The following is a 26,629-nucleotide window of genomic DNA, read 5'->3' as shown; positions in this document are numbered from 1 at the left end:
AATGTTGCATGGTAGGGAGATAATGCATTGTGTCCAACTTTTAAAGTTACTTTAGTATGACACTGTCAGGTATCAAACTCACAACCTACCAAGGTGAATACTCCATTGGCCTTCGCACCAGTAGTATACCTGCACTGTTCCTAATTTATCAAGCAATGTGCACAAACTTAATAAGATTTTCCTTTTGTTATTCACATTACGTTAGTTAATTGGTCTTTCTAAATAAATTGTTTATATGAAATAGCTCTGTTCCCATGTAACTTGTAATTTGAATACCATGCAGATCCGTGTGCAAACTGTTTTTTTGCAGATCCCATATACTGTTTCATTCTAACATAGATGTCGGAGATCATATTTGGCAATATGTTGTATTTAACACAGTTTTGTATCCATGGTATCACATTTCTGGTGTCCTGATAACCCCCATGCAGAGCCTTTTTCATTGTGCTCAACATAGCAGTAGATATATGCGGCGATTTGATAAGGTACCTACTTAGTGACATTAGGGCGGAACAATAAAAATATGTGAAATCAGCATAATTCTTTTCAAGTATCCTTATATCCCCCATGCAGAGCCCCAGTTAATATTTCCAACCAACTAATCAATCAAACAATTAAAGTATTTTGAGTTATGCATGGTTTACGACATGACATGAGCAGAATGTGCCAAAAATATTGACTCTCAACTGCGGTATTTTGCTTGAAACATGACTAAATGCCCCCCTTAGCAACGGCCTTAGCAACAGTTTTGCTAATGATTCTGAAAGAAATGACGTTAAAAACAGTATTCCTGCATCTATTTAACAATAAACAAAACAAATTTTCTCCTTAGACTTCTACTGAGATAACCAGAGCAAAATACATCGGAAAAGTTTGTTCTGCATAGCAGTTTTGTTGTGGAGTATGATCCAAAACCTCCTTAGCAACGGCCTTAGCGACGATATTAGCAATCGAATATGACAGATGTGTCAACATTCACACATTCATATCTCCGGATCGCATTGACAGATTTTGATGATTTAAAGGTTGATATGGAGGGTATGATTTGGACGGTAGGTCTAACTCATCAGGTAAGGCCCCGTAGGTAGCACAATTAATTGTCTGATTTTGCAAAGTAAACAGTTCGTTTTTTGGTACAAAAAATGTCTAAAAATCGAACTTTTAAGACACATAACTTTTGGACAAAGGTAAAATTTTGGGAAAAAATGAACATTTATGTATTTCCCATGAAAAGTTGTACCAGCCTACCAATTTTGATGGAAAAATATTGATGTTTAGTTTTTTGCCCCTCCCCCTTGGAAAATTGAATTTTTTCACCTGTGCAGAATACGTGTTCTACCTTTATGCTTAGCTAGCAAAAAAGTGATACCACAATTTGAGCATAAAAATCATACTAGGTGATGGACCAAAGACCCCTCTACCAGAAAATTAGGTCAAACCTTTTCTGTAAAGTGGGTGCAACGAAATCACATTTCTAGGCCTCTCTCAGGAATTGGCTCCTGTACTATCAAGTCCAAAACCAGTTTCCACAAACACTCACCAGTATTCTCCTTGGCTGTAATTGAGACCCTGTACATGTTATCGCCTGCAGCTGTGGCCAGCTGCGCCAGGTGCAAGGAGAGAGCACCTGACAGCTGTTTCAGGCCTGCCCTGTCCCAGCAGCACCTGTACAGTGGTGTGACATGGTACACACTCAGGCTGCACCTCACAAGGCTGCTCCAGTCTGGTGGGGCTGCAACCTACGGAAAACAAAACGGGCAATTTTGCAAGTCTCTCATAGTTATACATGTTGGGCAGCAACACTGAATTGCTGATATCAGTAATAATTAATGATGTGATGGACAGTCAGGATCGGTTTACTGTTGATATTAAAGTGTCAAATTAAGTACCTGTGTCTGACTAAGTACCTCAGTAAAGAGAAGAAAACTGAAGTGTTACTGCCAAGTGTCATAGTTATTGGAACTAGCCCAAACTGTAAGTACAACATATCCAATAGTATAAGGCAGAACCGTTTAAGGCAGGAAGAAAGAGTAGTAGCGCAATGAAAAAGATGGGAGGATGATACATATATCAGGCATGACACTATTAAACTTAAAGTCAAACACTGAGAAAAGCAGAAAACTGACAACAGTACCCACCTCTGCTGTGTTGGTTCTGTCTGCAGCAGGAGACACCATACTGCGAGTCCTCGGTGTCCTGTAGGGCGTGTATTTCCTCTGGAGGTACCCCCTCTGGACTGTTCTGTTCAGTTTGCTGACACTTAGACTGGCACCCCCCTCCCCATGCGGTGTGTCTTTTGCACCTGTACCTGGAAAGAGTTTCAGCAACAATTTCATTTTAGATACGTTGATGAAGGTATCGGCAACATTTTCATCTTAGTTCTGTTTGCTAGTTTTGCTGCTAGTTAGTTTCAGATCAAGGACTGCTCGAGAAAGATGGTGGCCTAGCAGACCAGACTGGCTGATGTCTGCCAGAGGTGGAGAGCCTTTATTTGTGGACAGACGGACTGCCACTATGGCTACTAGCTATATCATATATGGGACTGAGTGAGTGAGTTACATGTAGCTAAAGTTGTAACTTCATTTACAAAGGTAAATTAGAATCTAGAGTCATGATGTGTTACATTGCATGTAATTTGCATAAATTGCATGTACTAAGTAACTTAATTAAAGAAAAAAAGGTCATGATTTATTTCACTATTACAGAGGTTCTAAACAAACAAACAAACAAACAAACCTGCACCATGCCGTGTGTTCCTGAGGGTGTTCCTCTCCGAGCCAGGTGAGGATGATACACCTGTGACAGGTGTGCTGACATCGTGGTCAGGTGTGTCAAAGTCCTCAGGCATGTTTCAATTATAGTCAGTCTAGGAAACTGTGGTAAAAAGTATGGAATACAAAAAATATTATAAAAGTGTTTTTACTCCTTGTTGTATCAATTTTTCTTGACTAAATTTTCTTAAATTTTCTTATATCCAGAATCCTAGGCTTAAAGATGGCTTTTTCGTTAGTCAAAATAAAATTACACCTTCCCTTTTCTTCATAGATGCCCATATTTTCATCACCAAGTATGTAAATGAGCGTTTTGGTTTGGCCCCCCTCCCCACCACTTCAACCTGTGCCAGTTATCTAAATTCTTCTTCTTCTAACAGGTATGCAGCACTTTTCTTGCACATGAGAAATACAAATAGTTGTACAAAATCTAAACATCATCATTAGCTTTCAATCTGCCCTAAAATGGAAGCACATCGATCAAAATAACAACTCACGCATATCACACTGTCACAGCTCACAACTCTGGTTCAATCCTGCCGCCCAAACTGGTCCGAACGTTTGTCTTCCTATCGCTTCATCTGATTGGTCAATTTTAAGGGATAGTACATTACTATTACATTATGGGTATGAGTAAAATATCGGACAAAGACCAAATTTGCACCATGCATGCGTCCAACTATAGACCACAGATTATCTCTCAGTTTTGGAGAATTCTCGTAACAAATATCTCTGGAGGAGGACAATATCTATCTCCCTTCAGACACCTACTTCAGCTCACCTAGGTACTAATGTATTGTCCCTTACATCCCATGAGCCACCACCGTTACCTTTGACCTTTTCAAAATGGCGGCAAGATTTGGAGTTCGATGTCGGAACACATAAACTTTTACGATTTTATCGACGTAGCAAGACATTTGCTTCATATTACTGACGGCATACCAGAGCAGAGATGCGTTTTCGAGCCAAGATCGTCGATATTGCGTGCATACAGCATTTTACGCGTGAGTATTTCCACGTTTTGTGGTATGATGTCGAGACTCGATGCAATCAGAGATTTTTGATCATAGCTACTTATTTGTAGCAAGATTCAGTTCTTGGCCTTTCGTGTCAAAATCATGTATGATATTTTGCGGGGGATAAATTGCAAACTTCGTAGTCGTTAAATGATGCAAAATATAGTTTATTGTGTATATTTTAAGGAAATGTATTTTTAAGGGGAAAACTTCCGGCATGTGATTAAAACTTTTTATGTCGCGGAACCGGTTGCTAAGTTTACTAAAGTTCCTCAGAGGGGACCCCCAAAATGGCGACAGCTCGGGAACATGTGGATCCTTTGGACGCTGCTTTCGACGACATCTTCCTTGCCGAAGAGAAGTTCACAAACCAAGGCTACCAGGAGGGATTCGAGCTTGGGAAGAAAGCAGGGATAGAGGAAGGACGCGTCATGGGGATCAGCCAGGGCAGATCTGTGGGATCAGAAGTTGGGTTCTATCACGGATTTGCTTGCTCATGGAAAGTTATTTTGGAAAGCGACTCTTCCAAAGGACCTCGAGCACTGAAGGCTGTAGACGCACTCTTGGAGCTGATCTGGAGAATACCCATCCGGAACAATGAGTATCCTACTCTTACAGAAGACATGGACAGGATAAGGGCCAAGTTTAGACAATTGTGTTCACTGCTCGGAGTGTCTGCTGACTTTGGTAACACTAAAACGTCACTTTCGTTTTAGAAATGCGGAACCAAAGATGTGCTTTCTCAAGAACTGCGTCATACAAAATCACAAATGCAAGACAGTGGGACAGAAAACTCAGATGATCAAGAAATTTTGATTATTTGAAGTTTGCTGTCAGCGCTTCTCAATTGCATAATGTGCAAGTATTTTTAGTTTTACAGCTATCATCTTACGAAAGAGATTTGTATGTGACATCTGTCTGCCAAACTGTGCCTTTATGATGGGGATCTGTTACTATGATAGCAACGGATCGGATTGAGCAAGACTGACGTTGTCGTCTTCTACATGGATAACCTGCTGCAACCTTGTCCTCAGATGACCTCAGATGACACTACAACTTACAAGTCCTTCTACACAACAACCCTGTCACAGTTTGTGATACTAGTAACTGTGTAAGAGTATACGGAAAGCCAAGCGGATTTTATGTAATTTTTATATGACTTTTTCTCGCCACCATGTTACGCATACCAATGTGTGGTAAAACTGATCATGTTTATGTATACCAGTGTATCTTGTTAGTACTATATGATCCTTTTTGTGAACACTTTGCTTACAAAAAGAGACTTGATGCCAGGAAATGGTCATTATTTAGCAAATCAACTGAGGTACATGTATGAAGATCAGCCTTACATTATTATACTAGTTAGTTGTTACTACATATGCATTTCTCAGACCTCGCATAGAAATCAAAACTAGAATGGAATGAACAAATGTAAATGATTGGTTGAGTTTTATGATATCAGTAGCTCTCTTTACCTCACAGGATAAATCTCAGCCAGATACATTTGCTACATTTTTTTTTGGTGAAGAACTTTCACCTTACCCATTTCACCTCCTAATCATCTCACAATGTAGTATAGGTACTTATAAATATAATCAGTCATTTGAAAGTATGAAACTGTCAGTAGGAAAGCAAGTGTAGTATATTGGATATTATATAGTGTAGCTTAACACTGAGACATTGTTTGATTGTGTCTGCAAATAATGCCTTTCATGGCCTATATATTAACTCTTCCAAATTGCAGTGATGTTTTTTCAATTAACCCCCCCCCCCCCCAAAGGCTCATGAAAAACCATAATTTTGATACTGGTTGAGATTTACAACAATACTTCTACTAGTTCTACACATTCATTAAAGATTTGTTGTCGGTTCAGTAGTAATGGCAGTGAGTCGATTGTTTTGATGACTTTCCATGCTAAAATTGGTTTTCACTTAGTTTTATAAGATGAAATTGAGATGTGACCGTTGTTTGCTGCTTTACAAGAAGGTGCTACCTTGTCACTAAAAATAAAGTGATGACTTTTACGTGTGTGTAGTACAGTACATGATTTTTGTTCCTACTCTTTTTTAAGTTATATCCACAAAGAAGCCAACATTAAGGCTTAGACAAGACAATTCCATGCTGTATACTTTATATCTCATAATTCAATCTTGTCGGTAAACATTCTGGTATGACTGTCTTGAGTTGACAGCAAAACTACTACAAAAATGTAGTAGTTTTGGATACAGATTACATTGCATTACATGACATGCACTTGATTAAAGCCAATTGCTTATTTCATTTATTTCATGAAAGCGACATACATCTGTAAATTTCATTTTCAAGGTCTAGAAACACAGGAAGCTCTACTAGTTTCTGGCACTGCAATCCAAATCATAACAGACATATTAACAAGAAGTTATAACAGGCATATTTGGTTGTTTGCACTATCCAAGAACACAGAATCTGACTACCTTTTTCCAAGATATAAAAATATATTCTCCAAGCAGAGTTTTGGTAGGTGGGACAGTGGCCAGGATTTCTAAAACCTCTGCTTGGAAAATACGAAATAACTTCTGCATCCCCCTTTACAGGAGTGGTATCTACCATCTCCAAGCTGTGTAAGACCTGCACCTTTCGACTGACTCCTGGGAAAATCTACTTCATCCTGTCTGAACAGGTGGCCAATGGTGGGGTCAGTATGTGGTGTGAGCTTCCACAGGTGAGATCATACTGATTTATAGGCTGTAGCCTACACTGTAGCAGAAGAACAGGCTTTTAGCTAGGATTTTATTGTAGGGGATCCATATTTCTCAGCAAGACGTGGCAAGTGATATACTATCATATAGGCACAACTGTTGTAGGGGGGCTGGGGCATCCACCTTCCATGGAGTGTATTTTTAGGTATAAGTGACATTAACCTAGGTGTAATGTAATGTGTTTGTATAGGTTTCTAATGACACCAGGAAGACATAGTACAGTAGAAGCCAGTTAATTGCACAACGGATTAACGCACACTTCTGTTAACTGCACGGAATCCCCAAATCGGTGCGGCCCAGCTGGATAACTTCGCATTATTGCACCAGCCGGATAATTGCACAAAGTTCACTGGCAAATAGGCTGTGCAATTAAGCGGCTTCTACTGTATATACATTGTACTCACTAATGGAGATATTTCCGTTAAACAAAAGAAAGCTAGAAAGGCTGGACTCCAGGCTAACATTTCTGCCCCCCATGCAGGCCAACTTCTTTGACCAGTTCCAGATGGAGGGCGTGTCTGCTGAGGATAATGAGATTTATCTGGAGCTGGTCCCAGACAACATGAGCAGGGCGCTGAAGTCTGCACAGGCCGCAAAACTGGTCAAGATCAAACTCACCAAGAAACATGCAGCATGTCTTACCTTTGATATTGAGTTGGTAAGTCTTAGATCACACCAGTTTATTTGAATGAATATATGAATGAATGAATGGACGCATGGCGGATGATGAATGAATGAATGAAAATTAAATAAATGTTTCCATTGAACAGCTTAGTCTACCAGCAAACTTTAAACTTCAAAATGCAGGAAATAGTGTTCAGAGGGTCTAGATTTCGCCGCTTGATAGAATTAAAAATTGAGGTGACGGAAAATGATTTCAGGCTGGCTACTACCCAGGTTAAAACTTAAAAGAAAGTGATATTCTACTCAATATGAAAGTTGAAATAACCTTATTGTGGTTACTGTTATAATTGTTGTCCATGTTAGCCCTCCCTGACTAACCAGTCCAGAACTGTTGTCCATGACGTACCCGTGAACGTGATCGCTCGCCGACTGTGGGGAGAGTACCAGGAACCGGCCATGCCGCAGTTTGACGTGGGTCTCTTTTATCCTACTATGCTGGTTTGATAAAATGATACATACTAATGAATAAATAAAGGTTCAAACAAGCAAAGAAACAAATATTGCCATTGCAAGTGATGATGTAAATAGTGATGTTATGTTTCATGTTTGATGTTATGTTTCATGTTGGAAGGCCCCAGTCTCTCCATGATCGTATAGAATAGAAAAAAAACTTGTATATACGTATAGATCTTCAGATCTTTTACAACAAAGATGTCACATATAACATCAAACTTGTAATGATTTAAAAGATACAATGATAGCTGATCATTCACAATCACAACATACTTTCAAAACCAAATAAGTGCAAATTATTCCAGAACGATTCCAGTAAAGTATCATAAAGAACAAGCTTTCCATATTGACAGAAACCAAAGAAAAGCAGTCTACTATTATCTTTTATGCCTTGTATGAAATTTTATGATGTCACATTGCTGTTTCAGGTGAGTGTATACCTGCCTGCTCTCAAGACCATCAAAACTGTGGTGGAGAAGATGAAGAACTTGTCAAACTTTCTGGTAAGAATTTAAAAAAAACTTGAAGTAGTTACAGCTTCATACATTAGTAGTTTTTGATAGAAAATAATTCTTAATACATGCATGATAGAGTTAAGATATCATTTGAACACAGGAACAATATTATTTTCTTTGCACGTGTACAAATGTACCTCTACTGCTGTGTGAGCCTTTCCATGTATGGTAGAGTCCAGACTGACACAGTGTGATCTTTGAAATCAGTCACCACCACATCTCCACCTGGTGACACAGCAACACCATAGGGACTTACCATGCCACTTCCAATGTGACACAGAAATCTGCCCTCACTGTCAAACATTTTCACACAACCATTTCCAATGTCAGCCACAATGATGTTTCCCATCCCATTAACACAAATGCCTTGAGGATATTTCAGCTGACTTTTATCAGATCCAAACTTGAACTTGAAGTTCTCCTCTCTGTCCAAGAAATGGACACAATGATTGTTACTATCAGTGACCAGAATGTTTCCCTCCCCATCCACAGCGACACAACATGGCCACCATGGCTCTGGTGACCTATGACCTGAACCATATGTATCCATCTCTGAACCATCTTGGTCAAACACTCGAAGTCGACCGTCTTTCCCATCATACTCTGTGACAAGTATCTGTTCTGTTGCCATAGATACAGTAATGCCACGGCCGGTTTCAACAAATGGAAGATCAATTTCGACCAAACAGGTACCTTCCCTGGAATACTGCACTACATGATCATCACCCACCACCCACAGGTTGTCATTTCTATCTACAGCAACATCCCATGGTTTTACCTTTTTACCAGTTTCTCCAGGCAGAGTTGTTGTGAACTCTCTGACATAAACACCATCCATTGTGAACATCTGGATTCTGGTGTTCCCCCAATCAGCAATGTAAACTTCATTGTCCTGTGAGACAACTACACCCGAAGGACAGGTAAATTCCCCCCTGCCTGATCCTTCTCCCCCAAAGCTTACTTTCCTCACCCATGATCGTCCCTTTCTGATTAGTCGGACACTTTCCACCAGTTGCTTGGCAGTTAGCAGCTCCTCTATCATGGTCTCCAATGGCATGTTCTTGTTGGTCTCCTGAAGTTGCTGGATTTTCTCGTTCATTTCTGCCTTCTGTTGCAGGAAGACTTTCTCCGCTTTCTCATTTTTGTCTTTCAACATCTGTACCTCCTTCATCAAGGCATCTACTTCCTGGCTGCTTGTAAGCAACTTCCTCTGCATCATCTGAAGCTGAACTTTTACCTGTTTGGATTTCTCTCTAGTTTTTTGTACAGTCGACTGTACTTGTCTGTACGGCATGGTGATGTCTTTCTTTTTCCCTGGGGTTCCCTCGGCAGCCAGGAACTTCTTTATTCTGGCATCCTTGCTCTTATTTGTCTCCTTCAGCTGCTGGAACTTCTCCTTCAGTTCCAGGAGGAGTTTTTGTGGTTTCTCATCTTCCTCTTTCAGCACCTTAACAGCACCGGTACCTTTCAGCATCTTCTGGGCATCTCCCTGCCTGCCTGTCAGCACCTTTGCCTGTTTGGATTTCTCTCTAGTTGTTCGTACAGCTGACTGTACTTGTCTGTACAGCGTTGTGATGTCATCAGTCCTGTCTGTACAAGCCTGGTCCTCTCCACCAGTCACAGCCAGGTCTAGGCCTCTCAGGCTGGAACGGTGCACATGTCTGCTGGGGGATGGTAGGGCCAGCAAGTTGCCAACAGAAGTGGTACGGTCCAGTCCTGTTCATTAGGAATGATGGAGTAAGTAACTTAATGAAATATCAGATACTTGCCACTGTGACTAGTATATTTGCCATTACATTTGCAGTTTTCCTGTTAAAATTGTACAGCTATTAAGATTAATCAATTGTTGGCAAATGTATGCACTTGAAAGGAAGCTGTCTGCCTGACAAGAACAATACATAGCTGAAACTATGACACACTTTGCTCACAAGTTTTGGAGACAATTTGGGACAGAGTCAAAACTTTAAAGACAATGTCTTGACTCTAAATTTATGTGTAAAGCGGGCCCATGAGTCATTTTTTTACCTTGCCCCAGTCCGTCTCGTACTCGCACATAGTCTTCATGCTTCACGTGGAGCCTCACGATCAGCTGTGCACCCTTGACCTTGTCCTGTAGGTGTTCTGAGATGAGGATGTGTGAGAGTTGTTGAGACAGGCTGCCCTCCCCCACCCTGTAGTGGTTGTGGTAGAACCTGTCCACATCAGTCTGGCGTAGGAACGCCAGGAAGAGGATGAACGACCCTGTGATAGCATCCTTCAACAATGCTTTGTGTGACAGGAAAATTTCTCGTGTTTCCTCGTAGCGTCCGCGGTCTCTAAGTACATCAACAGTGAATAGTGTTCTCTCCAGTTCTATGAGCCGTTTTCTGATATAGGTGTCATCATCCTGCCCTCCAGCGGCAGTTGGTTGTTGCACCATGCCCAGGTTTAGTTGCACAGGGAGGTCTGGAAGTAGACGGGTTTAAAGTAGATGTTATCTTGAGCTTTGACCAGCAACCTTACAGTCCATATTATTAATCTTAAGTCATATATGTTGGGTAGATGTTAGCTATTAAGTAAGTTGCTGGTTGTTATAAGATCCCTTTCTCAATGCTTATTAAAAGTTAACATGAAATGATATGACATAAAGTTGCCGATAAAGAAGACTATCTTTCCTCCTTCTGCCCTACCTGTGTTCGCCTGGAAGCGTTTTCTTGGCCTGTCTACCTCGTCATCTTGGAAAGGTTTCCTTTTGACCTCTTGCAATGGCAGGTGCACAGAAAGGTCTGGATTTGGACAAAGAGATGTTCAGCTGAATACCAATAAAGAGAAACAATTTGTATCTAAGCATCAAGGATCTTTCCTCAATCATGATCACATGACATTTTCAAAATCAAGTTTATTGTAAAAGGCTCATACCTGGATATTTGTCGTTCAGACTGTCCACCACATGTTGTAGCTCTGCATCTTGTAGGGCCTCCATCAGCACATGTATGGTGGCAGCGTTTCCCTCCCGCTTGTACCATTGCTGTAACAGGTCCATACAGCGAGACTTGTCATCTCGGTGTTTGCCATCAATGTTTTCTATGTCTGGTGTCTCAAACCCAAGATGCCAAGCCAGGTCCTTCCAGTCTGAGCTCACCTTGTTCTTTATGAAGCTAAAGTACCTCCCAACACCTACAAGGAAACAGATGGTATGGGAAAACATAAGCAGACTATTTACATTGCATATGTTATATACAATTATGCAAATTTATGTAGGAAATATGACAGCAATCCAAGAAGTGCTTTGCCCCCTCCATGGCTTAAAGCTAGTTTCCACAGTAGAAAGATCCATCTGATTCAACAACTGTCATGATATATCAGGGCTCGAAATACTGGGTGCATGTGCACCCAGGTGCACCCAAAATTGGAACTGTGCACCCAATTATTTTCTGTGGGTGCACAGGGTGCACCCAAATATTTTCTTACGTTTATGTATGAAAAGATATCGAAGTATACTAGTATACATAATATTCTTGACATCTAAGTGTTAGAAAGATAATAAAAATGTCTGTCATGGTACTTGTTCAAAAATTTGAAGCTTGTAACTAAGTTTTATTATTAGCTTTTTACTTAATTTTAAGTGGTGCACCCAAAAATGTTTTGGTGCACCTAATTTTTTTAGCTGGGTGCACTAGTGCACCTAATCCCAAAAATGAATTTCGAGCCCTGTATATATACTAGTTACCTTTGGAAAAATTAGTACCGTATATTCTCGAATAAAGTACGCACTTTTTTAACTTTTCAAAATTGAAAAGGTGCTACAAGTTGTTGCCAAAGTTGGGGTGCGTACTTTATTTGAGGTCACTGCACAGAGAAATGGTAAAAAAAGCCTAAAATAAAGCAAGGTGGAGCTACACTTCTAGTAATGTTTCAAAACATGCAGTCTTGTAGTTGTCTAAACATGAAACAAAGAAATTGTCTAAACATGATTTACATAAGATTGGCATTTGCATACAATCCTTTTGAGTTAGTGACTTTGACTTGTACAACTGGTTTTTCCTGATTTCTTCTACCAGTTCACAGTGATTTTTATAATTTGCAGTAGGCAATTCACAAGTTTATAGAGACAATGACAGTGTAAATGCAGGTTATTTCATGCAAAATAACCTGGGGAAAACATCATAAATTTGAATTTATCCAGTTAAAGGTCTGTTCAAAATTGAACAGAGAAGGGGTGCGTACTTTATTTGAGTTTTTCCATTTTACCTTTCAGTCCCAAAGATCTGTCTAAGACTTGTCCAAAATCAGGGGTGCGTACTTTAATTGGGGTGCGTACTTTATTCGAGAATATACGGTAACAGTAAATGCTATGTTGTCAATTGAATATGTAGTGCAATGATGTTAAATGTTTACAAAATGTTAAAGGATAAGACTCAAAGGATAAGTATAATTCAGACTCGTAGTGTGGAGTTTCTTACTAATCTTACTAATAGATGGATTGACACACAACCAAGGCTGCCAAACAAGCAGCCCTGACAATAGAACAACTACTTCACATTACCATGTATGATTATGTGGGTGGACTTTGGACTTAAAGCATTGAAATAGGCTACATTTATTTGTGACTATGATGATCTCACCTTGTTTAGACATGTTGCATACGTGACTCAGATTCACGTTTACATGTAGTTTTCTGGAAAAAAGGGCATAGACTATGTTTTATCTGTTAGTCGAAGCATAATTCTAAGAACAAATTAAATTAGCTATACTGATACTGGGAGTAGCCAGACAGAGCACTGCAATTAGTACCTTACAGAAGACTGAAACTCAACTGTTAATTTTTTAAGTTACAGAACAAAAGTCTAGCTTTACAACTTTTTAAGATGTTGCAGTTTTCTGACACACTAACATCAACTGGTAGTATGACTGACACCTTACCTTTCCTCAAGACAGAAAGCTGTTTCCTTGACTGCCTGTCGGGCATGGTGGCGTGTCTGGCTTCAGGTCAAGGTTCGTTTGAATAGTGACACTTGTGTATACAGGCTTTTTCATTTGGACACATTTTTCCCTGTTGTTTTCTCTGGCTACAGAACTTTCATGATTCCCTTTCCATATAATAAATTGTTAATCCGGCATAGTCGTAAGAAAGTGAATGAAGTCATTTCAGAGATAAGCTGTCCTATTTTGTAACCATGATTCTGTACTCAACTTTAGACACTCCCCTACTGAATACCTGTGCACGGTCTGTTGCACCTTTAATCCAAAACTTGCCTTGAGGTAAAGCAGGGTCTAGGTTCACAGGTGACTGGCTTTTAGAATGTTGTAGATCAACTTCTGCTATGAGATCTGTGTTAGATGAGAGTTATTCTTAGTTATACTAATAGACAAACTTTAAGATACAAAAAATGTATATAATAATACCAGAAAGCTGCACATGTTTCATGATGAATACTAGAGGCATTCTGAGCTCTACTAATTGATTTTTAAAAGAATGTGAATGGATTACACAGACAAGAATGAATTGCTAAGACAGGGTACAGTTTGGGGGGTATATTCTTAGACTACTAGAAGTGTTTTTATAACTAATGTTAATATATTAAGTCTTCTTTTCTTTCTGTGTTCTCATAAGTGGTCTTTAATAATTGCGTTTGTATAATTATGATCAGTAATAGAAAAAACACAGACTAAATTTCATTTTAAATCTTTATTGAACAACTTCCTAATGATAACAATTTATACAGCAAACAAAACGTAACACACTGTGCATGAGCTATACATGTGCAGGTAGACATTTAGATTATGTATAGTTAGCTCAAGGAGCTTATCTCCAACATAACCCACACTAGTCTGCATGAATACATGTCAGGTATTCTGATCCCTACTGAGAGATTTATGTAGGATGTAATGATTTCAACTGGCAGGGTGAACTAAAGTCTTAGTACATGTGTTAAAAGCAGTGCATAAGTGAGCTGTTATCACCTTAGTTCAGCATCTCAGACTATCAAGACACATGCCTCAGATACTGGTTGTTGCTAGTATGTACTATCAGGTAAAGTGTGTTATTAAGTATCGTTCAGCCTGCTAAGATAGTCTTTTGTCATCAAATTTACATTATGCAGCAGTATGAACAAGTCAGACAAAAAATATATGCATGTATATATATATTACAAACAATATGGTGTCTCAATCTGTTCTACTTTTCCTGCTTCAAAGTAGTAAACAGTCACTGAATTCTCTAAATTTTAGATACAAATCATTATCCGTGCTATATTGTGACTTTGAATTTATTCTACCTTTTGGCCATAATATTAGTTGTGACTAACAGTTTTTTGTGAGTGTGAAGATGATGATACAGAAAAAATTTGTTCATCTGTGGAGTTTTTGTATGTAATGAACAGTAAAATTCCTTCAATCAATTTGATGGGGCAATGGAAAATAGCAAGAACATTAACCCTTTGAACAAAACAGTTGAATGTTCTGTAAGGCACAGCACTAGTGTGTCCAGACTGATACAGTGTGATTATTTACATCAGTCACCACCACATCTCCACTTGGTGACACAGCTACAGCCCAGGGACATCCCATACCACTAATGTCACACAAGTCAAACATCATTTTCACATCACCATTTCTACCACAATAGTTGGCCACAATGACGTTTCCCATCCCATCAACACAAATACCCTGACGTGTCTTCAACTGACTCTCACCAGATCCCTTATTCCCAAACTTAACGTCCCCCTCTAGCTCTCTGGCCTGTATGTTCCCCTTCTCATCCACCGACCAAGACTCTGGTGACCTATGACCTGAACCTTGTAAACCATCATCATTCTGCCCATCATGATCATATTCTGTAACAGTCACCTGTCCTTTTGCCATATACATGTATACAGTTTTTCCATGGAAAAATTTGAATTTTAGAACAAACATTTGTCCCAAACAGGTGCCATCCCTGAAATACTGTACTCCGTGCCCATCACCCACCACCCACAGGTTGCCGTTTCTATCTACAGCAACTCCACTGGGTCTGAACTTTCCACCAGTTTCTCCTGGCAGAGTTGTTGTGAACTCTCTGATATAAACACCATCCATTGTGAACACCTGGATTCTGCTGTTACCACTATCAGCAATGTAAACCTCATTGGCCTGTGAGACAGCTACTCCATAAGGACCCATAAATTCCCCACTACCTGATCCCTCTCCCCCAAACCTTGCTTTCCTTACCCATGGTTGTCTCACCCTGCTTAAGCCAACATTTGTAGCTACGTCTTTCCCATGGGACTGAAACGCTTGTCCTGTATTTGTGGCTTCTGACGTTTCAACAGAATGTGTGTCTGACATGAGTTGTAATGGATCTTTAATCTGCTGACTTCCACTCCCCACCAGTTGCTTGGCAGTCTGTAGAGCTTCTGTTTTGGCCTCCACGTTCTTGCCAATCTCACGGTCCTCGGGTATGCTGGGGGGTGGCAGGATCGCTGGGTTGTCATCAACAGAAGTGGCATGCTCTAATCTAGTGTCTTTCTTCTTCACTGGGTCTTTTTCCTGACTTCCTTCTTCTACTGTTTGATTGGCAGCCAGCAACTCCTTTATCCTGGCGTCCTTGCTCTTATTTGTCTCCTTAAGCTGTTGGAATTTTTCCTTCAGCTCCAGGATGAGTTTTTGTGGTTTCTCATCTTCCTCTTTCAGCATCTTACCCTCCCTCCTAAGAGCATTTCCCTTCCTTCCTCTCAGCACCTGACCTGGAACTTTCACCTCTTGCTTAGATTTCTCTTTAGTTGTTTGTACGGCTGACTGTACTTCTCTGTACAGCGTGGTGATGTCTTCTGTACGTGGCTTGCCCTCTCTAACAGTCACAGCCAGATCAAGGCTGCTCAGCCTGGAGTGGTCCACATGTGTGCTGGGGGGTGGCAGGGCCAGCAGGTTGTCAACTGAAGTGGTACGGTCCAGTCCTGTTTATTAGGAATGATGGGAAGGATATCGTACATGAAGCAAATACTTATTGAGACTATGCAGTTATGTTTTTCTGCTTACTACATGTTGTAGCTTGATCAATTTTTTGAGAATGCAACTCCCTTGAAAAGCAAGACATGTATAAGTGAAACTTTGAGTTGTACAATAAGACAAAAGTAAAAATATATATAGGTTGTATATCTCACCTCGCCCCAGTCTGCCTCGTACCCTCACATAGTCTTCATGCTTCACCTGGAGCCTCACGATCAGCTGTGCACCCTTGACCTTGTCCTGTAGGTGTTCTGAGATGAGGATGTGTGAGAGTTGTTGAGACAGGCTGCCCTCCCCCACCCTGTAGTGGTTGTGGTAGAACCTGTCCACATCAGTCTGGCGCAGGAACGTCAGGAGGAGGATGACAGATCCCTTAAGAGCCCTCCTTAACAGAGCCTTGTGCTTTATAAATAGTTTTCGTACCTTTCTGTAGCGTACAGGGTCATTGAGCACTTCTGGAGTGAACAGAGTTTTCTCAAGTTCCAGGATCCGCTCTATGATCTGTTCCTTGTGTTCTTTGCTGATGTCTCCTGTCTGCATCAGGCCAAGTTGTAGGTGCACAGGAAGGATTTGATCTGGAAAGTGTAGTTCTGAAGATGGACACAAGGGGGAAAATGATGAACTGGTACATATTAGCACTATGGAACCAAAATGTTACCTTTTCATTGCTTCAATAATCAACTTGTAATCAACAATTTTGAATATCGTAAGGAAAAAAAATCATAGTCATTCTTAGATTAAACAATTTACTTAACATCTGGAACTGAATTACCATTCAGGTAAAACAAACACTACAAACAGCAATTTACAGTCTGAGGAATTACCTTCAGCTTTCCTGATGGCTTGTTGTTCTGAGCTGGATGTGGGTGACTTTGGCTTTTCATTTACCTCTGTTGAGAAAGGGACATTAGATTTAGATTGAGCAGACAATGATGTCATTGATATCTAATGGAAATTTAGGTACATACACAAATGTTTAAAAATTTCTACTGTTATGTCTCAAATGATATAGACAGAGCTGTCAGATAAAAAATGGAATCATCCAAATGACATTCATGGAAGGGACATGTCATGATACATGTACTTTGCACACAATTTTTTGCCTGTGTCTTTTCAACAGACTAACACTCTCTCAGATACTGAAAATGGCTCACACCTTGATATTTGTCCTTGAGACTGTCCACCACATGCTGTAGCTCTGCATCTTGTAGGGCCTCCATCAGCACATGTATGGTGGCAGCGTGTCCCTCCCGCTTGTACCATTGCTGTAGCAGGTCCATACAGCGAGACTTGTCATCCTTGTGTTTGCCATCAAGGTTGTCTATGTCCGGTGTCTCAAACCCAAGATGCCAAGCCAGGTCCTTCCAGTCTGAGCTCACCCGGTTCTTAATGAAGCTAAAGTACTTCTTGACACCTGCAAAGAAACATGTACTTGAAGCATGGGAAAACATAAGCTGACCAAATAATAATATAACAGCTACAATAATCACAGTTTTGCCCATTATTAAATGAATCCTTGAGCTCTTCAGTCCCCTACATGGTTCAACAAGTTTATTTCCAAGGGAACCTACAGTATTGGGAAACATATTAAGCAGTCTGCATATGAGGGTGTTTCAGAAAGTAAGGCCATTCGTTAACTTATTACAGGCTCATTTTTTCATTGAACGAGTTGAAATTTGGCACCAAGGTAAAGGCATATATCCTCCCAAGATTGAATTATCTCAATTTGTTGTTCATGTTTTTATAACTGACTGAGTTGAGTTCAAAATGACCAAAACATATCCAAATGTGCCTGACTGAATAGGTAAAGTTAACATATGACGGTCTCACCTTGTTTAGACATGTTGAAAACCACTAAGATTCAGAGCTTACATTTCTCTGAAAAAACAAAAACAAGTTCAAGTAAGTTTATTGGAAGGCAAAATACAGACTGTTAACAGTAAAAACTGTACAGACACTGAGAGTGGCCAAACATTGTTCTATACATAGTGCCTGAAAGTGAAACTAAAATGTTGATTTAAAATTTAACTGAACAAAAGCTAACCTAGCAGCTTTATTCTGATCCTGTTGTAGTTTCTGACACATTGAAATCATCTGATAATATAACTGACTGCTTACCTTTCATCAAGACAAAGAATTATTTCCTTGACTGCCTGTCAGAATCATGGCGGCGTCTGGCTTCTGGTCAAGGTGTATTTGAACAGTGACACTTGTTACAGTTCTTCCTATTGGTCACTTCTACCATAAACAGTTGTTTACTTAGTAACACTTGTTAGATATTAAGGCTGCAGAAATTTTATGATGGCCCTTTCCCTAATTTGAACATAAACCTGGTATATTCACCAGATGCATCTGATTGCAGAGAATCAACAAAGAGACTTCTTCTGTTGTGTTAAACAATGGTCTATAAACAACAATGCTGCACCAATCATGGACCTCATTACTTTATGGTCCATCTAACTGTGCAGGATCTGTTACACCTGTATGAATGCACCTGTCAGGCAAAGCCATGCCCCTCAAGGTCAGGCAGGGTCAAGGGTCACAGGTGACTGGCTCATTGTTGTGGTTCAACCATGGTCATGAACATGTGTTTTAACCAGTCTGAGAGGTTTTTTACACCTCTTTTTAACCAATGAGGTTATAACCTTGGTTCAACCTTATTTTGACTTAATTAAAAGCTCCACTTGCTGCATGAATATTGGAGGCATTGGGAACAAAAACTAAGTAATTTGCAAAGGATGTAAATGATTTAGACTGGCAAAAATGTATGGTTTAGACAGGGTATATATGAGACATATATTCTATTCCAAGTGTTTATTATGATGATGATGATGATGAAAATGATGACGCAAACCTTAATTCAGTAGTTGAAACTCGGGAAACACAGGAGAAACACAACCAGCAGAAAAGAAGATATCTCCTGTGTATTTGCTCCCTTTTTCCATAGTCAGCGGGCTACTAATGTTTGCTTTGAAGGATATTTATCTGAAAGGGTTTCTTATCGCTAATTAGAGACTGATTCCAATGTATTTCTCATGAGTTTTATGGTATTCAATCTTTCCTAGGAGGAGAGCACCCTGTGTATTAAATATACAGCAGACTGGCAGGTCCTTGTGTTTCTGTGGGTGGAGTAGTTTGTCACAGACATTAGCTATGTTCCCATTGAGTTTCACAGTCTATCCTTCAATCATACATTGGAATCACAATATATAAAACTGCCCAAGTACATGTATGTGTCTACTGTATGACAGAGCTTAAGGAAAGTGTGTGAAAGTGTCTCATAAGATATCTCTGATTGTCTACTGTATGACGGAGCTTTGGGAAAGTGTGTGAAAGTGTTTCATAAGATATCTCTGATTGACAGGTGCTCTCGGCCAATCGGAATGGAGACATGACCTTGAAGGTGGAGACGGACCTGGCAGAGGTCACCACCCTGTTCCGAGAGTTGGAGATTCCATCCTGGTGTAAGTACTCCCCCTATCAACATGCATCTGCATTGCAACACCACTACATGTATGGTCTTGTAGCATCAAAGTTGATATGTGTTGGTGAGTGACATCAGTTCCTAGCTGTGAAAAATTAGATTATCATCAAGTGAAACTGTCACAGTGTTTCCTCTTTTACATACAGTGAGAGAAGCAAATTCGTAGCCTGGTATCCAAAAGTATTGTAGCTTCCGAGTCTCTTCTGTGTTTATGGAGAGAGACTCAGGAGTTATAATACATTTGGATACCTTTGCTCGAAGAGTCGGGTGACCATGAGATGACAGAGGCTTGTACTGTAGCTAGTGTAACTGTGGTTTTTATTTTAACTACAGCAAGAAAAGAAGAGTCAGGCGTCTCCCAGAGTGATCATGACCGTGAGGACATGGCCGAAGCTCGAGTGGACATCAGGAAGTTCTCTCAGTTCCTGGCTGTGATAAATTAGATCCTTGTAAAGTGAAACTATCGAAGTGACAGTGGTTTTTATTTTCCCCACAGCAAGAGAAGAAGAGTTATAGCCTGGTATGCAAAAGTATTGTACCTCCCGAGTCTCTTCTGTATTTACGGAGAGAGACTCAGGAGTTATAATACATTTGGATACCATTGGGCTAGAAAAGTCGGGTGTGTTTTAAGTGACCATGTGATAACAGAGGCATGTAGTTAGTGAAACTCTGGTTTTCCTTTTTCCCACAGCAAGAGAAGAAGAGTCGGGGGTGTCCCAGAGTGACCGTGACACTGAAGAGATGGCCGAGGCTCGAGTGGACATCAGGAAGTTCTCACAGTTCATGGCTGTTAGAAATTAGATCCTCGTAAAGTGAAACTGTCACAGTAGTTTTTATTATCTCCACAGCAAGAGAGGAAGAGTCGTAGTCTGGTATCCAAAAGTATTGTAGCTTCGGAGTCTCTTCTGTATTTGCAGAGAAAGACTCATGAGTTATGGTACATTTGGATACCATGGGGCTAGAAGAGTAGGGTGACCATGAGATGACAGAGGCTTGTACTGTAGCTAGTGAAACTGTGGTTTTCCTTTTCCCCACAGCAAGAGAAGAAGAATCTGGTGTCTCCCAGAGTGACCGTGAACCTGAGGACATGGCAGAAGCTCGAGTGGACATCAGGAAATTCTCCCAGTTCCTGGCTGTGAGAAATTAGATCCTCGTAAAGTGAAACTGTCTCAGTGGTTTTTGTTTTCCCCACAGCGAGAGCAAAAGAGTCGTAGCCTGGTATGCAAAAGTATTGTAGCTCCCAAGCCTCTTCTGTATTTGCAGAGAGAGACTTAGGAGTTATAATACACTTGGATACCTTTGCTCGAAGAGTCGGGTGACCATGAGATGACAGAGGCTTGTACTGTAGCTAGTGTAACTGTGGTTTTTATTTTAACTACAGCAAGAGAAGAAGAATCTGGTGTCTCCCAGAGTGACCGTGACACTGACGAGATGGCAGAAGCTCGTGTGGACATCAGGAAGTTCTCTCAGTTCCTGGCCGGTCAGCAGGTCAACCCTGACAGGATCATATGCAGTGAGTACAGTCTTCTTCACCTTATGTACTAAGGAGAGGCACCAGCCCTGTTCAATAATGATCTTGTCTCTAAACACAAAAAGGCGCGGCAGGTGACATGCCAGTGTACATCCCTGCACATGAACACTCTATAGATCCCTGACTCTCACACTGTCAGACATAGGAGAATTTTCCTTCCAATAACATGTATGGAACTAACTTCCAAAAAAAATTACCATTAGAGATAGACAGCAATTCAAATGTGAAGTTAATTCTGTCCTAAGTGCACACTGACAGCAGCATTCTGTCTACCGACAGTGAGTCTGTCTACAGAGTTTTCGGGAACGCCTCAGGGCTAGAGCTGTTATGTTTTCCCATTGTTTTTGCTGGTGTGTTTTCCTTTCTTCCTCCTGCATAAAGGGTTTATGGAAAAGGCTGGACTGTGCACTAGGCCTGGCTACCTGGGCTGTCTACCTGGGCTGGCTATCAGGCTACACAGATACCCCCATTCATAGACCAATTCTTTTTTTCACATTAATGTTTGCAATGTCCGTGGTGCTGAACAACAGTTCTACGGGTAGCAAAGTTATGAGCCCCGGTTGTAATCGGGTGGTACCCAGGCTAGCATGGTAAATAATATATTAGGACCTAATAATATACAACAATATGCATTTGCACAGAATTATTATCTCTTGTGAAGGGAACTAACAATGAGCAATCGTCCATGGTAACAGTCAGAATTTTGCACGCTTGTGCAACATTGTAATTCTTACTATGTTTCATTTTTCCCTTTCCTCAGACATAGTTGACGGGAATATTCTTCACTTCTTTGTTCTACATGAGGACTTGTCACTACAATACTTCATTCCTACAGTTGCCATTTGAGTGGAAGGCATGAGTGGTAAGTTCTTGTAGTTGTACAAAAGTTTGCAGAGTATTTTGTTTGTAAGTATGTACTTGACACACCGATTAATAACTTTGGGTTCCATCATAAGTAATATACTACATGTAACTGTCAGGACATTAACTAATCTATGACTATACGTAGTGTACATGTATGTATCACCCTCCTTACCCTTTTATAAATCTCACACTTAGTTTTTTTTATTCCCACAGGTCTTGCTAGTCTTTGATGGTTTGTCTGGTTCCTGACTGGAAGTTACAGTACTTCAATTGGAAAGTTTCACAAACCATGTTGATATATCATGTACAGCATCTCAAACTTGTTCATGTACTGAAAAAAAACTTGATTTGTATTTGATTAGTTACATTTATTTTACAGTGTATATAGGCTGAAGAAGGTTTGTTGGACTCAACAATAATGATGAACTCAACAGGAAAACAATCTTTAATGGGAAAATCTGTACATTTAATAGCATATTCACTGTTAGTTTTTATGTTGGCCTTCTTCTTTTGGTTTTGAAATGTCCAAGAGAAACTTACAGTCACCTGCATAACAGCTGACCGATGATGATCATGGTCTTAGGCTAGCAAGTTGGAAAACTGTATGAGTACGTTAGGTATATGTATGAAGATGTACTGTATGCTTCAACCAGAGGCAAAGATATCATAAATTTGGAGGTAATTAAATGCAGAAATTAAGGAAAGCAAGTTATTTTCCAGAACTGTTTGTCCTACAAGTGTTTTGGTATTCTCCATGTTCTGTGTGTGTAGCAGTTTCAGATGAACCCTTCAACAACTCCTACAGTGGGGTTTAATAAAGGCAAACCTGCAGAGATAAGAGTGCAACCATGCTGAACACACAATTACTGGTTTACAGGTCAGGAAAGGAATGACGAAAAGTCACGTTTTTTTTAGTTTTATTCCTTTTGTCAGAGCTGAGACAAGTATAAAATGATGAAATAAGAGATACATGTTATTGATATTTTGAAGCATGAAAAGTTTGAGTTTGTTAACGCTAGTTCACCTTTATCCGCGGGGTCATCTATATCTGTTGTTTATCAAAACAGTGTATGTAGGCACATCAAGTCGACAGGTGATAGTTTTAAACTGAAATATACTGAAATATTGCAATTTGAAACCAACGTTCGTCGACGTGATATCCCCAAATACCCTGTTTTTAAAAGCAACGGATTTAGGCTACCCAACGGATAAAGGTGAACTAGCGTTAATACTTGTAATTATATTATATATTTTTATGATGTGTTGTTGAATCGAATTAGGAATGATAAAAATCTGGACATCATCTCAGTGCTGCAGTCCCGCCGTCTTAGATGGTTTGGGCACGTTGAAAGATCTAGTGACTGCATCAATAAGATCACCAAACTGAAAGTATCTGGCAACAGAGGTCGTGGTAGACCTAGGAAAACCTGGAGGGACTGTGTCAGCAGGGACTTGAAGGAGTGCGGTCTGACAGGGGTCGACCCACTGGACAGAGCCAAATGGAAGCGGAGTGTGAAGACTGGCCGACTGCTGCCTACCCCTGCGTCAGGGAACCCAGCAGCAGTATAATCTAACCATGGATAGTGAGTGAGTGAGTGAAAAATCAAAATTGACAAACTATTGAAGAGTTGTAATGAGAACAAAGATTCCATACTGTTATCTTTGAGATTTTTCTCAATTAAATTTTGTTGGAAATCTATCTGTTTTGAAGGTTTTGTATACAGTATGTTAAATGGTACATAACGTTACCATTCTTCTGACATGGAATGTCATTTTTCATTCTTAAAACTCGTCACTGTCAGTGTCTTCATATATGAAACAGCCCAGTAGGGCAATAAAGGCTGGATATCATGAAGGATGTATATTACACTGTTTGAGCTGAATATTGAATTCAATTTTGACACCCACGTATTTGGGAAATCCTCAGGGATTGTGCTCTCAATAAAACTGGGATTGGAGCGGCTCGTTCAGTGGGCAGCCAACTTCTCAACAAGTGGAGCGTGACTCAGAGAGGGAGTTGCCGAGGCCACACCAGTTTACTTCTTTGGTTCTTAGGCCACACCAATTTTATTTGTTTCTCGTATTTTTTCACACAAAAATTGGGTCGGTCGGTCGGAAAAAAAAATGAAAAAAGAAATTTTCAAAAAGTCGGGGTAGGAGAGATCGGACAGGAAAGCCTAAACTTTCAAAATTTTGGGAGTCCCTGGTAGCAAAGTCCAAAGTTTGAAGAAAAATGATAAACGTACTATCCAAAATAGGCACGTACAGCTACTGGAATTTGAGGCCCATAGTTAATTTGAGAAAGGAGAGGCAGTGATATTTTGTCAACACAAAGTGTGACCATCAATTTGAAAAGTTTTTTTTTTTTTCAAATCGGAAAAAATAGGGTCGGGAAATCCGAGAAACAACAACTTGGTGTGCCTCATATCAACTAAATATTGAATACAGTTTAACACCCACGTATTTGAGAAATCCTCTGGGATTTTACTCTCAATAAAACTGGGATTGGAGCCTCTCGTTCAGGGGCAGCCGACTTCTCAACAAGTGGAGCATGTCTCAAAGAGGGGAGTTGCCTAGGCCACACCAGTTTACTTCTTTGGTTCCCAGAAATTTAAAGGAGTGTTATCTTCCGATAGATATCAATATGCTACTTTACATGATACATAGTCAATGCTTGGGCACGAGCAAATCCTGATGATGATGATGAGTACCTGCTAGCCTCGCATACATCAAATTCAAAAAGCATTCAGCATTGTGCTAAACTCCCTACTTTAATCAAATCAAGTAATCTCAGGCTGTGTCTGACAAGGCTTGACAAAAGTTTGGTTACAAAACCAGTCTGCAAAGCAGGCTACACAATTGTCTATTTCAATAAAAAGGAAAAGAATGCAGGAAAAGGATTCTACAAGATTTTTATCACAACAGATGTCAGATAAGAAATTTTATGCCCCTTGCCAGTGCTTTTAGCAGTTACAATGAAGTAGTTGACCAAAAATGGCTAGGGCAGGTGTTTGTGTGGGTCCATCAGGTATCTGGAGACACATTCCTTACGCCCAAGTAAAAGTGATGTGTCTTGAGATCATCATTCCTTGACAGGCACGTCTTATTGAGGTTGCTCACTAGCCTGTGGACTGTTTGATTTATTGCACTGGAAGACAGCTGCCCTTTGAGGCATGGTTCTGCATATACTTTTGTGTATCCTAGCTACTCTCTTAGCAGAAGTTAGTCTCTGGCTGTTTAAGGCCTGGCCGCACGCGAGACATCAACAAGTTACGGTACAATATAGAAAGCCAGATAAAAACGCAAAAAAATGCTTGCAGAGTATATCCTAGCCTCCTTCATCCAAGAATTTTATTTTTCGTCAGCACAGATTCACAATTTTTTCAAACTCAGAACAAGGCATATGCATATGCATATCACTCCTTCACAGACTTGGTGCTGGCTTTTGTTTTTCTTTGTGCTCTGATTTGCAATGTTCAACATGGGCTAAGTTTCTCTAAGGCCGTGGAAACTCCCATTCCCAGTACTATACAGTACCATGTTGAAAATTGTTATTCTGTTGCTTCTTCTTGTTTCTTGTGCAGAAATAGTTTCCGTAGAAATGTTTCTATTTTGTATAAAGTTGTATTTGTACAGAGAAAAGTTTCGAATAAAGACATCTTAGAATTTATCCTTGCATGTCTTGTTTTCTTTGTGTCAATTTGGTTTTACAACTCAAATCAGAAATTCTGTCACAAACACACACTATACCTCCATTTTTCATGGAGGTAAAAATGAAGAATCTATTGTTCGGTATTCAATATTCTGTGTTTTTCATTTGTTCAGCCTTCCAGACCACTTAGATTTCATAATGAAGGCAACTTTTTTTTTCGCCAACTTTTTTTTATTCGCATGCTCGCATCAGTTTGGGGATTCCCATAGGATGTCATCCATATAATCGAATCAACATGTCCGACTGAGTAAGCAGTGCTCGAAATACTTTTTTCAGCCAGCCAGGTTGTCCAAGTGGCAACCTGAGTCAAAAGCCAGGTTGCGCCATCAACATTTCAGGTTGCCCCACTTTCAAGTTGTTACTTTCTTCAAATCAGCTACTTATCCCTTATCTTTTCTTCCAGTTATATGTAACTATGTAATATGTTTTATGTTATCCAAAAATAAATACAAAAGCTTATGCACGTCGGTGGGGGAAAAGCAGTGTTCCAACTGCAACATTTCAGGTTGCGCAGTGTGCAACCTGGGTTCAAAATTAAGTTGCGCGAGGCAAAATGAGGTTGCATTTTCAAGTGGGCAAGTGGGTAATTCGAGCCCTGGTAAGGGAAAGTCCGGCAGGCCTCACCATTCAGCTCTTGCTGCTGCTTCCCCAGCTCCTGGATTTCTTGGCTACAGTAAGGGACAGGGTTAGTAAATACTTTTGACTTGTCAAACTTGTCAGCCAGGTTACATTATATATGTGTGTCAATGAAGTACATTTGAAACATTAGCTTATCTGTCTTGGCTGATGCTTTGTCAGAAAGTAATCCTTAGTAGGGTCTGAATAAAGAGACTCTTTTTACACAACCATTGGTTTATTCCACACCGACGTTTCGGTGACCGTCTGTCACCTTCTT

At 40.1% G+C, this 26,629-nt stretch overlaps 2 protein-coding genes across 2 annotated transcripts; both read left to right on the top strand.

The window, feature by feature from the left end:
• Positions 1-3,596: 3,596 nt before the first annotated feature.
• Positions 3,597-22,385, top strand: LOC118403863 (checkpoint protein HUS1-like). The gene is made up of 9 exons (XM_035802724.1): positions 3,597-3,775; positions 6,362-6,489; positions 7,008-7,184; positions 7,514-7,621; positions 8,092-8,166; positions 19,508-19,607; positions 21,009-21,140; positions 21,919-22,020; positions 22,236-22,385. Exons 1-8 carry the CDS (start codon positions 3,724-3,726, stop codon positions 22,002-22,004), a joined length of 858 nt encoding a protein of 285 aa, XP_035658617.1. The 5' UTR covers positions 3,597-3,723; the 3' UTR covers positions 22,005-22,020; positions 22,236-22,385.
• On the top strand, positions 3,806-4,975 carry LOC118403856 (protein LTO1 homolog). The gene has a single exon (XM_035802716.1). It carries the CDS (start codon positions 4,078-4,080, stop codon positions 4,501-4,503), a length of 426 nt encoding a protein of 141 aa, XP_035658609.1. The 5' UTR covers positions 3,806-4,077; the 3' UTR covers positions 4,504-4,975.
• Positions 22,386-26,629: the final 4,244 nt, after the last annotated feature.

This window comes from Branchiostoma floridae, chromosome 16 (genome assembly GCF_000003815.2).
Source record: "Branchiostoma floridae strain S238N-H82 chromosome 16, Bfl_VNyyK, whole genome shotgun sequence".
In the NCBI taxonomy this organism is placed as follows: Eukaryota; Metazoa; Chordata; class Leptocardii; order Amphioxiformes; family Branchiostomatidae; genus Branchiostoma; species Branchiostoma floridae.
Note: the sequence above shows the minus strand (reverse complement) of the source record. Positions and strands in the feature narration are given on the sequence as shown.